Source organism: Phalacrocorax carbo, chromosome 10 (genome assembly GCF_963921805.1).
Source record: "Phalacrocorax carbo chromosome 10, bPhaCar2.1, whole genome shotgun sequence".
Classification (NCBI taxonomy): Eukaryota; Metazoa; Chordata; class Aves; order Suliformes; family Phalacrocoracidae; genus Phalacrocorax; species Phalacrocorax carbo.
This window is the reverse complement of record NC_087522.1, coordinates 23,152,201-23,168,133: the sequence shown is the minus strand read 5'-3', so window position 1 is coordinate 23,168,133 and position 15,933 is coordinate 23,152,201. Positions and strand designations below refer to the sequence as shown.

Here is a 15,933-nt window from a genome sequence, read left to right as displayed (position 1 = left end):
GGGCAGGTGTGCCTCTGCTTGTGGGGAGGAGCTACAGGTCTAAAACCACACTAATTACTAAGATTGCCCCTCCTGAAGAAGAAGGCGGCTGTCCACAGCTGCTAGAAATTTCCAGGTATAGCATGCTTCTAATGCACTCTTCAGATAGGACCTTTTAAGAGAAAAATGAGCTTGAGCACCAAAAAATTTTGGTTTGTGGTGGTAAAAGGGAAGGGAACGGCTAACAAGCATTTCAGGTCAAAACCTCCACGTCCCAAACCAGCCAAACCTGTCTAACCTACAGTGTACAAGCAATCCTGCTAAATTGGGCCCATCAGCATTGTTGGTTGGGTTGGATGCCGTGCTGTGGGGTGACTAACGCCCGTGAGGTGCCCCAGGCCTGACCTGTGCCAGGTGGAGTCCTCCAGGGACACGCATGGGCTGGGCCTGCGCAGGAATGGGCCATCGGGGTGATCAGCAGAGCTCACCGCTGTGCTTGCAGAGCCTCCTTTGGGAAATAGGAAAGCTTAAGGCTGTTAAAGATGGTCTGGGGAAGAACATGATATTCATCAACATTGAAGGATTTTAGATAGATAGGGTTTTGTTTGGGGTTACGGGGCGGGATGGGCGGGACTTGCTTGGCATCTCCATGACTTTCTTTTTGCTTGCTCAGCGTCCTTGGAAGAACAAAATCTGCGTCTCCTGGCTTTCACCCTCCCAGACCAACAGCCACCATGACTTTTCCTTCTGAGGGAACCCGGGACTGGAGCAGTCACATATATCTGGCCTGGGTTTCCCTGCTGGAAATGTGTCATAACCATTTAACCCGTTGCACCTCTATGATGCCCCATATTTAAGGATGCAAGGGTTTTTCTAAAGCCTCAGAACAATTTGCTGTTCAGTAGCTGAGGAGAAAGGACTTAGGCAAAAGCCCTCTCTTCCAGAAACGGTGCGCAGCTTCGTATTATAAGCCTGCTGTGGACTAGTTTAGGTATCAACTTATGTGACCAGGTCTTGTCATGCCAATGCCAATATATTCTATTCGGGCAGCAAGATACCTTGGGCAAGGATTTTAACTTTCCGCTTCAAGTATTCACAACTGACTAATCGATACAAGGTCTGCAAGTAGCGTAAAACTGTAACTGCGTGTAACGCTGAACGACCGACTAGCGTATACTGCAGTGCGACAAATCCAGGCAGAACCTTAAAAGAGCCATGGGCACATGGAAGCAGCAGTTTTAATGATGGTAATGACGTCAGCAGAAAATGTAATCCACGTTCGTGGGATACAAACCAGTTCCTGGAGGCAAGAGTTATTTGCAGGAGGGAGAAGGACAGCATTAAGGATCTAAGCACAGAGCACGATCAGATTAAGACTGGAAAGCCAAACTGATCTCAGTGCCTGAGATAAAACTGTGTGACGTTGCTTCAGTTCGTTCCTAGCCGATTTCTGGCAGCCTGCGCTGTTGGAAGATATATGGTCAAAATAAGTCTGGTAATTTTATCTTTGAGCACGCTATCCCCTTCTCTGCTGGCTACTGGCTAACTCCACTCAGCCTCTTCGAGGTTGCTGCTGGGAAGGCTCCTCTTGGATAAACAATGTTGAAATGTCTCACATGCAGCCCAGCTTAAAAGCCACACTTTCAACAGTTACTGCTGGCAGTTATGAGAGTCTTATTGAGCAACGGCAGCTTATGCCTTGCGGGAAGCAATGGCTTGAGCCGCTTAAGCTGCCGCCTCGGTGTGCTGCACAGTGCCAGGCCTGAAGTGTGCAGGTAAGGACACGGGACGTGACATGTAGGGGTGTGGGGAATGAGGAAACGTGCAGAGGTGGCTGGAGTCCTTGTTTGGGAATCACACGGCACATGAGGCTTCTGCTTTGGGAAGCCAGGCTTGGTAAAAGCACGAGGACTGGTCACTCCAGCTGGTGGGATCAGCAGGCCGCTACATCTCTCCTATTAGGAAAATCACTGGGAGACCTACATGACAGTATAAAATGCTTTAAGGCATTGCCCCTGTAATGACTAGGGAGCCCCAGCTTACCTGTGGGCGTGGAAGCCTGGAAACACAAACCGTGCTCGGTCTTCAGTTAACAGCTGCAATAATGCAATAAATGCTTAGACAGAATAATGACAAGCTTCCGTCTCCTGAACTACTTTTATCAAGTCCTCCCCCTCCCATAAAACATCCCCATAAAAAAAAGAGATAGTTTACCTCTTTATTTGACCTCTGAAACAATTGCAGAAACTACCTTTGAAAATTGACTAGTTACAGCTTAGCAAAAATAATTTTGCAAATGTGACTTTTTCTTAGCACAGTCATGCTTTCTAACCACCAAAATTACAGCCCACCCAGCTCTGATGATACTTTCCGTGATTTTTTTTTACGGTTGCAAATGATCTACAGTGGAATAGCGTCAAGTGCACTGACACGCTGGTGCAGAAAGACAAGCTTACGCTCACTGGTTTAATCCCATAGCATTTTGCATTTCTAATGTGTGACTCACTTTTGAAAGGTTGCATGTCTCCCCTGTAAGAATCTGGCAAACCCTGAAAAAGTTCATTTTGTTAGGAAGTAACTGCTCTCTGATTTGCGTTCTTCCTGGGAGTGATGCTCAGGTGGCTGCCAAGGTTTTTTCTTCTATTTTTTCTCTTTTCCGCTTTGATCATACAGTGAGATTACTGCTTACGTTCAATAGCTGTGACTCTGCCGAGTGCCAGTCAGAGCACTACAAAAAGAAATCTGTTACACTGAAGCTGCTCTAACCGCACAGCCGATTCAACGGGTCCTTTACGTCAGCACCTCAAGGCAAAAATAGAGCATGAAAACAACAGAAGATGAGACAAAGCATTGAGTGCAATTATCTTTCATCTGTGGAGGCTGGGGATCAGGTTGCAGTTATTCTTAGGCTGGTCTCACCTACGACCACAGCAATGCAATTTGGCATGACTGACAATCCCTGGCAGCGAGGTGCACACCTGACAGCATCTAACGCCCCTCATTTGTCAGTATCGAGCTCACACGACTTAAAGACTGAAGTTGTTCACAGGCCTGCAGCTCCGGCCACCTGGATTGTTACAGTTCAATTTCTGAAAATGGTGACAACTCTTTTCTGCAAATAGCTTCCGTTGTGCTTAGATGATCATTAGTCTTTCTTGGTATGCACTTCTGGCCTGCCATCTAGTTTCCAGTGCAACAAAGTATTATGAAAGGAATGAGACCATTTTATCCAGAAAAATCCCTGCAGACCATGTTCTTATTTCACAGTAAAATACTTCTTAATTTTTTTTTAAATTGCATTTGTTTCTCCACCATTCTATTGGGTGCTATAACTTCTTTAACTGGGGGTCAGTGACCTAGCGTGGGGCCTTATCTTTACACGCTGGTCCTCAGTCCCAGCCACTGAGAAGGAACTAGTAATGCAGCATCGCTGTTGGGATGGTGGGTTTGGAACACGAGTGCCTCCTCACACAGGTACATGCGTGACTGTGCATGTGTCTGTCCATCAGGAAGGTTCTGCCTAGTCCCCTGTAGGAAAAGATTCAGTTCAACATCCCTATCCACTTAACCCAGTGATTTCATAGCATTATTGACCAAGTTTTCATTCTAATTTGTTCCAATTCTCTGCGCTCTCTCCCACAAATGGAGGCGAAAACCTAGTGATGGACAAGATGGAATAGGCCAAAGTATTCCAGATTTTCTTCTTCTTCTTTTTCTTCTCAATACTCACAAGTAAAGCCTGGTCCCAGGCCTCTGCTTACACTAGGCTGGTTAGGGAAGGAGTTGGGAGATCAACCACTGGGGAAGCAACAGATCAGGGCCTCCTTAGAGAAGCTGGATGTTCAGTGACGTGCGGCGCTAGCAGGCTGTGTGACTCTGAGACTGCTCTATTACCTGTGAAGCATTATGGTGGCTGGAGGAGGTCTCTCATGATGGGATACCATCTGGAGTGAAAGCAAGAAAGGCTCTGGTAAACTATATACAAGGCCAAGCAGCCTCACCACACTCACTGGTGAGCTCATGCAGCAAGTCCTCCTGGACTTCATTCCAAGCACATGAAGGACAAGGTGGCAATCAATCAGGATCATCCAGCACGGATTTACTAAGGGGACGTTGGGCTTGGACCATGTGATTGCCCTTCATGGTGAAATGTGGTCACATGGAGAAAAGTAGATGTAATGTACTTCAGCTTTAGTGAGGCTTGTCCTTTGTCTCTAAGAGCATTCTCCAGCAGTCTTGCTGGACAAACAGACTGTTAGACAGTTTGAAAACTGGCTAAGCTGCCTTCTACAATGGCAACAATTAATGGCTTGGCTTTCAGAGGTTGGCTGGTGACAAATGGGGTATCCTGGTGTAAATATTGTGACTAATATTGCTCTGTGCCTTCATCAGTGAGCTGTACAGCGAGGTAGAGCACATCCTCAGTACATTTGGGGACAATACTAAAAAAATGAGGGCATGGCTGACAGTACAAATGGCAGATCTTCAGTCCAGAAGGACTTCGAGAGAACTTGAGGATTGGACTAAAAGAAATCTCATGAAGTTGAACAAGAAGAAGTGCAAACCTCAGCACCAGGTGCAGAATATGCCCCTTTGTCAGCACAGACTGAGCAGCAACTGCCTGAGTAGCAGCTCTGCTGAAAACCTCTGGCAGTTACAGTGGCTGCCATAGTCAGTATGAGCAAGCACTGCAAATAAAGCAAACTGCATAATGGGCTGTGTCAGGCATGTAAGCCCCTTTAGTCAGGAGTGACTAGGACATGTATGGAGTATGGTTTGGGGATGCCCAGTTCAAGGGGGAAGCAGAGAGACTCCAGTGGGTGTGATGGAGGGCTACCAAGGAAATCAGAGGTTTGAGGGCACACAGCCTATGAAGGAAGACTGGTAGAGTTGCACTTGATCAGTCTGGCAAAAGAGAAGGCAACATGGCAGCACCTTCAACAGCTGAAGTGCAGGTACAAAGCTGATGGGTCCACGCGCTTCTTGTTAACTGCATATGACGTAGCAGGGACCAACAGGCACAAATCCTGACTTGGAAGGTTCATATGAAACTTTAGCAGAAAATTCACCTAGAGTAGAGTAGCACTAAACAGGTCACCCACAGGGACTACGGAATTGCCACCCTCAGAGTGTTTTTAAGGCTTGTCTGGACAAAACCATACCTGATCTTGATCCAGTGTTGGTGATTGTTTGGCTGAATTACAGACCTCCAGAGGTCTCATCCCACAAACACTTCTGTGTTTAGCCCAAGGAGTGGTATCTTTTAAAAGTAAGCATTATACTACTGGCTAAAAAGAACAGACTCCTACAGATGTGGTCGCCTGTCTTTATGGCACTGCTGCTGCTGCATCATGCTTGGACTTTGCTGTGTGCACTGTGGAGATAAAAATTTGGTAATTTGTGTGCACTTGACACCCTGTCCAGCTATAGCAATTCAAGAAGCGGGAAAAAGGCCAATAGTGTAATGAGAACAAGATGAGGTTTTATACAGGTAACGTACTACTAGACATGCTTTTTGCCTTTACCCACATTTTCCCCAAAAGACTATCTTATATAACTCCTGCTCAACCCAGCTTCCCAATAGGCTGGTTAAGTGACCTAGTTTTTGGTCTTACTGAGAGCAACGCTCAGGGGACTACACTTCCTCCTTGCTATCCAGCTTTTCCTCTCCTTTTACACTGAAAGACTAATTGTTCATACATTTTTTTAGTTTCAGATTCCATTAAAAATTAGTAACTCTCCAGCACTTTTTTTCCTGGTAACCTCGTCCAGAAAGAATTGGCAAACAGGGAATCGTTGGTTGACGTGTTGTAAAAATGAAAGACTGTGGAGACTACAAGGCACTGCAGGAATTATATAACAAATATTCCCTTTGAGACTTCTGCTTCTGTGGTGTACAGAACAGCTCTCTTAAATCTTATCCATTGATATCTGCAAAGCTACTTGCAGTTGGCTGCTGTTCACTCACAGCTTGCACCTCGAGCTCTGCTCAGTGCTCCCCACTTCACTTGAGCTGCCTGGCTTAAAGGTCCCTCTGCTCTTCCCTTAGGTAACTTGGAGTAGACATCACTTAGGTGATACGATGAATGACAGAGTTGTCATATACACAAAAGTATACCAGATGCAGTCCTGTTTAATTATATGTAATGGCTTTACTAGATTTAATACATAATTAAAATAAGATCCAAGGGTTGTGATTAACTTAAAACATTTTAATACCTTTCCAGAGGGCTGGGTTAAGATATAATGGGGAAGGGTCTGGTACTCATTGAGGCAAATGTCATTCTTCTCTTCCGGCTTCTAGTAGAGATGGAAGTAGTTTGGTTTTATTACCGCGTTGTTCTAGGCTCAGGGTGGTGACGGAGGTTTGTGTCACTGCAGTCCCATCTTAAAAGCTGTTGAAAATTCTGCAGACTCTCTCTCCGGTTTTATTTTGAAGGAAGGTGTTCTCCTGTCAACAACAGGCATCACCAGAAAATCAGGTACAATCTAGAGGAGTTTAAGTCACTGTGTATGTGCAAGAACTTGTTAGGCATCTAGCTGAGCAGCAAAAATCTACCAAGCAGAGGGACCAGGATATCACATCATAGTCTGTAAGATCTTTCAGACTCCAAACACAACAGAAATTGATTTACACTACGGGCCAAACTTCCTAATTTGGCTGTGGGTGTGTTTTGTACGCCTGTGTTTGGATTCTCAAAACAGCCTTTGATGAAAGTATTTGAACAGTGCAGCTTCAGACAACTCATTTCGTTCCTTAAATTAGGAGGCTGGGTCCCTTTCAGACCCTGCTGGAGAGAATGGTCAGAGGACTATCCAAAGCACCTGGCTCTGATTCCCTGATCTGTTGGAACAAGTCTCTCTCCGTTGTGCATACAGGGAACCCTGTCTTCAGATCAGATACTTGATTTCAGTAACTTTGGTGCCTAAATAGGTGATACAAGAATTGCTCTGGGTGTCCCAATTTTAAGTCATCAACCACAGACAGGATATGGCTTACTACAGTGAGGCCCATTTTTAAAAACTGTCTGTAGCACATCATAAATGACACAAATTGATTGAGGCATGGTCATATGCAAGAATTTTTACTGGCTTAGTGACAGAGAAGTGGGACTTTTTTGACCTCATGGCAATATCCCTTTGTAGCTGACTGCTACATAAGCACAAGCAGCAGTGACATCAGCTCAGCCTTGCAGCACAGAGCCCCTACCTCACGAGTGAGCTTTTGCTGGCTAGTCTTTCAGCCAAGGCTTGGTCTGGAAAGTCCCTCAGCCTGGTCTGGGAGGTCTCTGTGTTCGGAGCGAAAGGCTGCAGCATCATTGTGGAATGTGACCTGTTACCATGTCCTGCAGAGTCAAAGAACACAAATAAAAACCTTCCGAAGTAGTGCTAGAGGCAGAGTTTGCCATTTCTGGCTCCATAACAATTTTCTCTGAGCATCATTGTTATAACTGTGCTCTGGCCTCCTTTCCAGTAAGCCTAGTGAGGTGTCCAGCAAGAGATCTAGATTCAGAAAAAACGCTGTTGATCAAGACCCAAAGCAACTCCATAATAAAAGGATGAATACAACCCTTGGTCAAGGCTCCCCCCGGGGAAAACCTGATGCTGGCCACAGTACAACTGAAAGGCTGCTTTGCAAGTCACCCTGGGCGTTCTCCTGCCAGGACATCATATCGCAAGGTGGCATGTGACTTGTGTACTACTAACAGGCAAAAAAGGACAGCCTAAAATGCCCCACATTGAGGACACTTTCTCATTCTCTTCTCTTTATTTCACCATCACATGCTAAAAACACAGTTCATTCTTGAAGGAAGTGAGAATGTACCTATGTTATTCTGTAGTGATCGCAGCCAGTCCTCCATCAGTGACTGAGAAGGTGCTGCGAAGAAATACTCTGCCCCATCTCTCAGCCTGTAAATAGGGATAGAAGAAGGTGAATTCTAGTTAGCCTTCCCTTATATCTGCTGCCCTTACAAGTGGGGCAAGCACTGTAAGATGTTTCAGTTATGCCTCCTAACCACATACAGTCTTACATGACTGTAGGCAAATACAACCATACAGGGAGCTGTGTACAGAATTCTCCATAAGACCTACCGCAACATGAAGGCGTTCTCTTTCCTGCTGTAATTTACCAGCCTTTCACATTTGGCACCAGGAATGCTGAGGGACAGGAGTGTGGATACGTTCTGAAGGAGGAAGAAATTGTAACAAAATGTTTTCTGCGTCTTTTCTACTAGGATTCAATTCCATACCAACCTGCAGGCTGACCACACACCCGTCCCATCTTTTTCTGCTTTATAACCAGGATCACTGATTTGGAAGAACCACAGAGGAACAACGGACTATTGCGTTGTATCTTGAAGGCAATTTTTGACTAAGATACTTGTTTTATGGAATATGTTTGAAAATTTCTGAAAGCTTATTATTCTGTCTTAGAGCAATTGAACAATTGTTGAATTTTCACTGAATTTTCACTCAGCTATCATTTGAAGGAGAACCAACTACCCCAGCCCCAAAGCAAAGCAAATGTAACTCCATTTTCTTTTAAATGCATTTCTAGATAGGTAAACACAGAGATTACTAGAAAGATTCAAAAGCCAAATTACCTTAGACGCTTCTTTTTCATCACTATAGAAATCAAGCTTTAATCCATCAAGTTTTACGTAGAATGATTTCCACGACCTTGAGCTTGGCTACATGAATAGAAATGGTAATAAAAGCCAATTATTAGCTATGTATTTTATTGGAGTAGTGAAATCTTTCATGTGTGACTTCTACAGGAAGACAGGAGCTGCGCAGATTATGATCACAGAAGCTCTCTTAGTCATGATTATCTCCTAGAAAAACAGAACCTGCTGTAGTTTCTGGTGTGGGTGATTAAGGAAGGGTCTCTCTCAAGTCACGACTGAACAAATGATATAACATGGTGCAAGCAAGCTCTATACCATGTCACTGATATACAGCTGACCACTCAGCAACATCTTTGAGAGAAGGTGGATAATCAAAGTTATGTCTATTTCTGGCCACTAAAACCTCCGCTTTTTTCCCCAGCTGGAACACTGGCCCTTGCCTGCTGGTCACAGTCTAGTTTTGCTAAGTGTGTGGTTTCAATCTAATGTGGCTGCTGAATTCTTCTTAATTTCCTAAACTAAGCCCAGTGGAATGGTACTGAACACTATACAAAAGCCGCTGCTATTTCCTACCCCAGGTATGTACCAGTGAAAGGTTAGCCTAGTGCCATGAGACCCTTCTGGATGAAGGATCCTATTACTTGTGTATATTCTTATTTTGAAAAAAAGAAATAAAGGAAAAAGTCCTGAGGAAGATAAGTCATAGTTATTCTCGTTTGGCAAGAAAAAGTTTTTCTTGTTTGTTCAGTACCACAGCAGACTAAATTCAGTGTCTCCAGAAGAGAGGAAAAATTAAATTTCTCTTCCAGATGAGGAATCCATACCAGATTCATTTTTTAAAGGCTCTTTCAAGTTAAAAGTTTCCGAGGAAATATTCTCCGGGACAAACAATCCAAGACAACTTGTTTACATGCAATACCTCAGCATGCTCAGATGTCTGCAGTTTGGTTGTGAATATTAGAAAATTTCCTGCCCTGTTATTATCATTAGCCTACTGACCTGAAATGATATCCCTTCCCAGGATAAGAATTTAGATTTCAGTTTCATTCATCCCTGGATTAAACAAACCACTTCAAAGATAAACAGAAACTTTAATTCTCTTCCATCACAGTTAGAAATTATAAGCATTGGGAGCATGTGAGTGAGGGCTTCCTCTTTCAAGAGACCATCACATACTGATATAAGCCTGTTTTTTTTTTTCTTTCTTTCTTTTTGCAATTCGGTTGATAAGTTCAAACCTGTATTTATAATTAGGGGAACATAATTAACGTGTTCATACAGCCTAGGCTCTGGTTCATAAATCTATTAAATGTAGACAGACCCTGTTCTGCATGATTCCCATGTCAGGCAAAAATTCCATTGCCTTTTTCTCTTAAGGACTTGATCAGGTATTGCCAAAGTCAGTGGACACTTCCTCATGCATTTTAGTGGTAACTGAATTAAACACACAGTCCTGAGCTCCTCTTCAGCAAGTGTTTGTCCTGAAGAAGTCAGACCAGATCTGGATTATAATTCAAGGAAAGATTTGATTTTACCTGTTGTCTTCCTGGAAGGAGCTGGTCTCTCTTTTCTAGGAATCCCTTCATGTTCTGGAGACTTGCAGAAACCTGAGACACACAAGAACATTGCTGTTTAACTTTAAAATGTCCCTTAAATATATGTTATAATTTCCAAAGGTCTTTCTGGATAAATTCCACACAGAGAAACTGATCTCTACTGCCTCTAGCCTTTATATTCACAGCACAGCACAGCACTCTCTAGGTTGCAGTCACCTCTCTGATATACTACCCGAATGAAGAGAATTTACATCCTTCTAGAACAATTTGTTCATGGAATTTGCTCTATCATGGTGTATTAATTAATAAATATTATTTTTATATTATTAAATACAATTTACAACTTAAATTGCTGAAGTTATTCATACCAACCCTGCAATAATACTGAGTTACACCAATGTATAGGGTTGTACCTGTATACTTGGGTATGTGACAAACACATTCCTCCCAAAGTGCAAGAAGGGAAGTGAACAATTTTTACCTGTCCATGTGTTAACAGTGCATTTCCTGCCAGGGTGAGCAAACAGGAGTTGCTTGTTCTAGTTTTGCACCATGTCAACTCTTTGTCAAGGGTGCCACTATGTCCTGCCTCTGTCTGACTTCTAAACTCAGTGGACACTAAGTACCACCATCTCATGTAGAGAGTAAATCAGCAGTCTTGCCTCTTTGTGAGACAGCATCTCCTGGCTCTTGTTAAGTGCTCTGCTGAGTATTCAGCCGCATGAATAACCTCTAGTTTGGGAAAATCAAAACAGAAATCAATACACTTGTCAAGACCTAGGCTATAAAGCTGAGCAAATTTAAAATGCTTTTAAGCTACACCTAGCTGCCTAAGTCAACAATCTTTTTGGAAAGTGTAGCAACTGCAAAGGCACATAAAATGCCTCTTGCTGTTCAGGTCCATGAGTGTATCTACTGAAATGCCCACTGTATGGTGGTCTTTGTGACTTTCATATTGAACTTCCTTTATTTCCTTACTTTAACTAGCACAGGTTAGTAGTTTTGTGAGGAAGGAGCCAGGAATCCCTGGGACTTACCAAAGATGTATTCTCTAATCTCTCCAAACAGGAGTCAGACAGCAGTAAGTTTGGTGATTTATCTAGTGACCTTCGGCCAGGCTCGGGGGGAGTTGCCATTGGTTTTGTCGGCAGGTTGGAGAAAGAGGACCCTCCAGCACTTTTTTCCTGAGGTGATAAAAGACCTGTGGCATATGATTCTGACAAACTGCTGCTGCGTTGCTGGCTTATGGTAGTAGGAGATAAAGGAGAGCTGGAAGAAGTGTGACTTTCCAAAGATGTAGCTTGTGGACCCACCATCTTTGGTGTAGGTGGAGTGCTAATCTCACTGAGCCTCCTCTCATCTTTAATTTCTGTGTTGTTGCTGCTCAGCACTTCTGGGACTCCCACAGCAATGAATTTTTGGAACGTTGATGGAGTCTTTTCGACAGGGGAGAAAATAGTTTCAAGCGGGGCCTTCCAGGACAGGCTGGGTAAAGGCACAGATGGCAGTGGCATTGGGCTCTTTCGCTCTGTCACTTTTGGCACTACATTCCTTTTGTCAGATGTTTTTCTTTTCAGAGAGGGAACCCGTACAATTTTGCCTTTATCCTTCTGCTCACTCTCTTCTGTGTCCACTTGTTTCAGAAGATTCATCTCCCTCTGTAAGACATAAGTATTAATGTTGTTTTTTAAATTCCCTTCATTGCATTCGTGGGTACTTACTGAAGAATTTTTTTTTTATTTTAAGCAGGAATAGTTTTTCAAATACACATTCTCCTGGCATTGAATTTTAAGGTCTGTACCTCCATTGGCATTCTTAGAGTTAGAACTGAACATAATCGCTTCGTGCTGAGCATTGTTTTGTTGCCCAAACCATGAATACTGGCGGCAGTTAATCTCAAATATGGTGAATCCTGCCCTTGCTAAGTCCTCTAGAGGCTGAGTCTTTAATAAGCTCTAGAGAAACTATGCTTCTTTTTTTGTGGCACTGCTTCTTTAAATTTGCTGTAGGAACAGTGTGTATCAAGGGGTGTTCTCATGGAAAATTTTAGAGTGGAGGACCTTCATCCCTTTATTTAGCCAATTTGCAAATCGCTGAACAAAAGGCAGACTCAGCTAAGCTACCTTTTAGCCTAATGCCAAACATAAAAGCTATGTTTTGCTGGTAATTTCTGGAAAATAATTTTTAACAACCTATTGAAACAGGATCTGGGAGGCTGACTGAATATTTTTGATACCTAATACAATCCATTGTAGAACTCTGATGCCAGAAGGAAAGAGACCTATCTCTGCCTTGCTCTCTCTTTATTTTCAGCCCGTTGCTATCCTCCAGCACTGTCAGGTGGCTGCAGTTCCCTACTGAAATCCTGAATGAACCAAATTGTCCCCATCCGTGTAGCAAGGGATCACCCTGTTTCTCACACAGCAACACACTCTACACAGCCTTTTTGCTGCTCCTGGCAGAAGAAAGCTTCCACTTCTCCCCCAGAGCTTTTGCAAGCTAGCTGGACACTTGGTCCACATACAGGTCTTGTTCTCAGCTGCTCTGTCTACAGTATCTCAGCTTTGGTCACTCATTTACTCCATCTCAGCACAGGAGTTCATTTTTATGTGGAGTGACTGAGACCCCAACATTCAAGGACCCAAATTATCCTGTTTCTCAGCTACTGATGAGCAGAAGCTCATGGACTTTTTACTTCTCACCTTAGTTTTCCTGCTGAGCTGCGCAAATTTCTCCTCCTGAGCTGCAAGCATCTTCTCAAAATCATGGTGTTTCTTCAGTAATTCCTCTACTTCAGACACTGAATCCTGAATGGAAAAATTACCAGATACATAAGTCCAAAATAAAGTCCATTATACCTAAGATTTTCAGATTTACCCATTCTATTTAGCCAAATGATGATTCTGAAATTTGTATAATGGAGTTCCTAAACCCCTGGTAGCGTGTGAAACATCTTAATTTACACTTAACAAAAAAGGTCTGTAGCTTGCAGTCTCTCTGTTGTACATGAAAAAAGAGCTCAGATAATAAGTTTCTTTTTTTTCTGTGAAGTCATGTGGTACCATGTCTTCCAACTATAACCATTCACATACAGAGTAAGTACTTGGATTCCAGCTTGTGCTAGACACAGAGTTTATTCCTGCCCTACAACACATGCATCTTAAACCTCTGTCTTGCTCTCTGCTTTGTTTTTGATACCTGAGTTTATGAAATTGTTTTATCACCTTATAAACCATCAGAAGACAGTCAACAAGAGGAAAACAAAACTATGGATGTTGGTGTTTAAACAGGAGTTTACAAGCTAGCTATCAAGCCAACGATGCAAAACATTCTACCGCCCAACACAAGGTGGGGAAAAAACACTTTGTCCTTTCAAAACAGGCTCTCAGCATGACAGGGAAGGTTGAACCCTCTGCAAGTTATCTTACTATGGGGAAAAATGGTCTGGAATTCCCCCTAGTCTTCTAGTAACCCCTGGAAGGACCATCTCCTGGAGCCCATCCATGTGTAAAATGCCGCAACTGTCTTGGGCTCACTTCTGGAAAAGTACAGAGCTCCTGCCCTTTGTAATCTCAAGAGTGCATTGCTGCTTAGATTGTGATTAACTTCAAGCCCAAGATGATACGTGGTCCAAGCACTCTGTATATGCGAAGAGACATTTCAATAGTGTTGCACTGTTGTTACTCACCCCGTAGCTAGGATCTGAAAGAAAGCTCTCCTTGGCAGCCAGCCATGATTCTGCTTGTTCTAGCTCTCTGCGGAGCAACTGAATCTCCCAGTTTTCTTCATATAACTCTTTCCTCATGTCCCAGCTCTCCTTTACCTTCTTCATCAGCTCTGACAACTCTAACAGTTTTTCTTCAATCTAGAAAAATAATATTTGCAATGCCAGGAGGTGAAAAAATCCAGTCAGACTTTCATGTGACAATCAGCTAGCGTGTAATCTGCCCTCATGGTCCAGAAGATGACCTCTAGATAACTTTGTGGTGTTGGCATACTTTAAAAAGGATGTCTGAGTCCTCACTTTTCTTACTTGATTTCATTTAGCCTGTATGTTGTATAGGTATATATTATAATTGTTTGCAGATTCCACATACTGCGTGACCAATATTCTGCTACATGTTTTCCCATGATGAAACTTTATACCCAGGCAATTTGTATTATAGAACTAGTGAGAACCAGAAGATTCAATGAAAACATTCATTTACGGCAAGGCAACAATGGAGAGCCTTAAACTGTGGAAAGTTCTCTAATTCTTTCTACAACAGAAGTACTGTAATCTTGCATAAACTCTGAAGATGTTTTTGATGGTGTGATCTCTGGACTTACTCATAGTATCAAGACAAACTTGGGACCACTGCAAAGGTCAAAGTCTAAAGGTACACGGATAACAGGATCACAGAAATTTTAACGTTCTTGTCCCTTTGGCTCTGTAACATTTCTGAGGAATTACATGTCTTCTGGTGTACTCGGGGGCATCATTCTATAGTTGACTACATTGTGATGTATTTTATGTCACATGAAGTCTGCAGCTTTTAATAGTAGAGAACCTGATTGTCCTGTTTTGTTCTCTTGTTTTGAAAGAGAGACAGAGCTGCAACTCCTGCCTATTTAATGTCTTCTTTGTTCACTCTTGTCTGTAAAATAGTTAACTCATCAACACACCTCCGCAGACATGAAATGTCCATTCTTCATCAGGTCACCTCCTGCCCGCTGCATTTCTTCATATTTTAGCCACTGCTTCTCTATCTCACGCTTGTATTCCTCATGACGCTTGATAAGCAGTTCAGCTCCCAGGACATCATTTGCCAGTTCCTCAGATATCACTAGTGCATGCATCTCATTGGCCCAGGCCCTACAGAATAGAGACAAAAGGGTAAAACCGGAAGGAATCTGAGTCTCTCTGGTACTCAGGAATGCACACATCCGGTGGCTGTGGACACATTCATACAGACTTTTGTTTGCTCACAAAAGATATGAATATACAAATACATTGATGAAGGTTCACTCATGCATCTATGGCTTTTTATAACCTGATATAATATTCCCAGTGCTGTTTCAATACATAGCCTGTTAGAAACGCAGCTGCAGCAGCTATACCTACTGAAGCATTGTGCATGCAAACCCTCAGAAATAACTAACTGTGACTGCAGATGCCCAGGCTGTACACATTCACAATACTTTTATACATGGTACAGCGACACAGAGACTTTCAGATGTCCATCTAACCTTATGAACATGCATGGAAGTACTTCGCATGCATACAGAGCACTCCTGCAAAGAAGCATGTTGATAGATACTTTTAAGGAAAATTTTCTACTCCAAGAGCCTCAGCTGCCATAAACTACTGCAACTTGATTTACCTGAGCTCAGGATCTATCCCTTAGAATACTAAATGTCCAATAGTGACAACCACTTCATTGTCTTTGTATTTCTACTCCTGTCATAGATTAACTAATTCATTAACTACACTGAACGAAAAATGTCCGTATTTCCTCTGTGAGCAATCCTGTTTAAAAAACACAATTTCCACCAAAAATGTTATCAATTTTGATGAAAATTACATTAAAACGATAAAATATTTTAATGTTGGTCTGCCACTTTGAGTATAGCATCTTTCCATTATTTATTTCAATTTTTACATTAGACCTCTTCTTATAGATACTTTGGCATCATTGATTTAAACAAAATGAGTCATTTAGCTCAACATATCTTTTAAAAAAAAGTCTGTTTTGTTGATGCTTTAAACATTCAGCATTTTTGTTCTA

General features: G+C 42.7%; 1 protein-coding gene across 1 annotated transcript in view; it reads right to left on the bottom strand.

Annotated features, from left to right (window-relative positions):
- Positions 1 to 6,115: 6,115 nt before the first annotated feature.
- The window catches only part of SPTBN5 (spectrin beta, non-erythrocytic 5), a 99,391-nt gene continuing 89,573 nt past the window's right edge, over positions 6,116 to 15,933 (bottom strand). The window contains 11 exon segments of the mRNA XM_064462471.1: positions 6,116 to 6,381; positions 6,384 to 6,430; positions 7,190 to 7,325; positions 7,805 to 7,890; positions 8,074 to 8,165; positions 8,586 to 8,672; positions 10,145 to 10,216; positions 11,203 to 11,823; positions 12,868 to 12,972; positions 13,854 to 14,030; positions 14,831 to 15,020. Coding sequence (XP_064318541.1) covers positions 6,260 to 6,381; positions 6,384 to 6,430; positions 7,190 to 7,325; positions 7,805 to 7,890; positions 8,074 to 8,165; positions 8,586 to 8,672; positions 10,145 to 10,216; positions 11,203 to 11,823; positions 12,868 to 12,972; positions 13,854 to 14,030; positions 14,831 to 15,020 — 1,735 coding nt within the window. The 3' untranslated portion in view covers positions 6,116 to 6,259.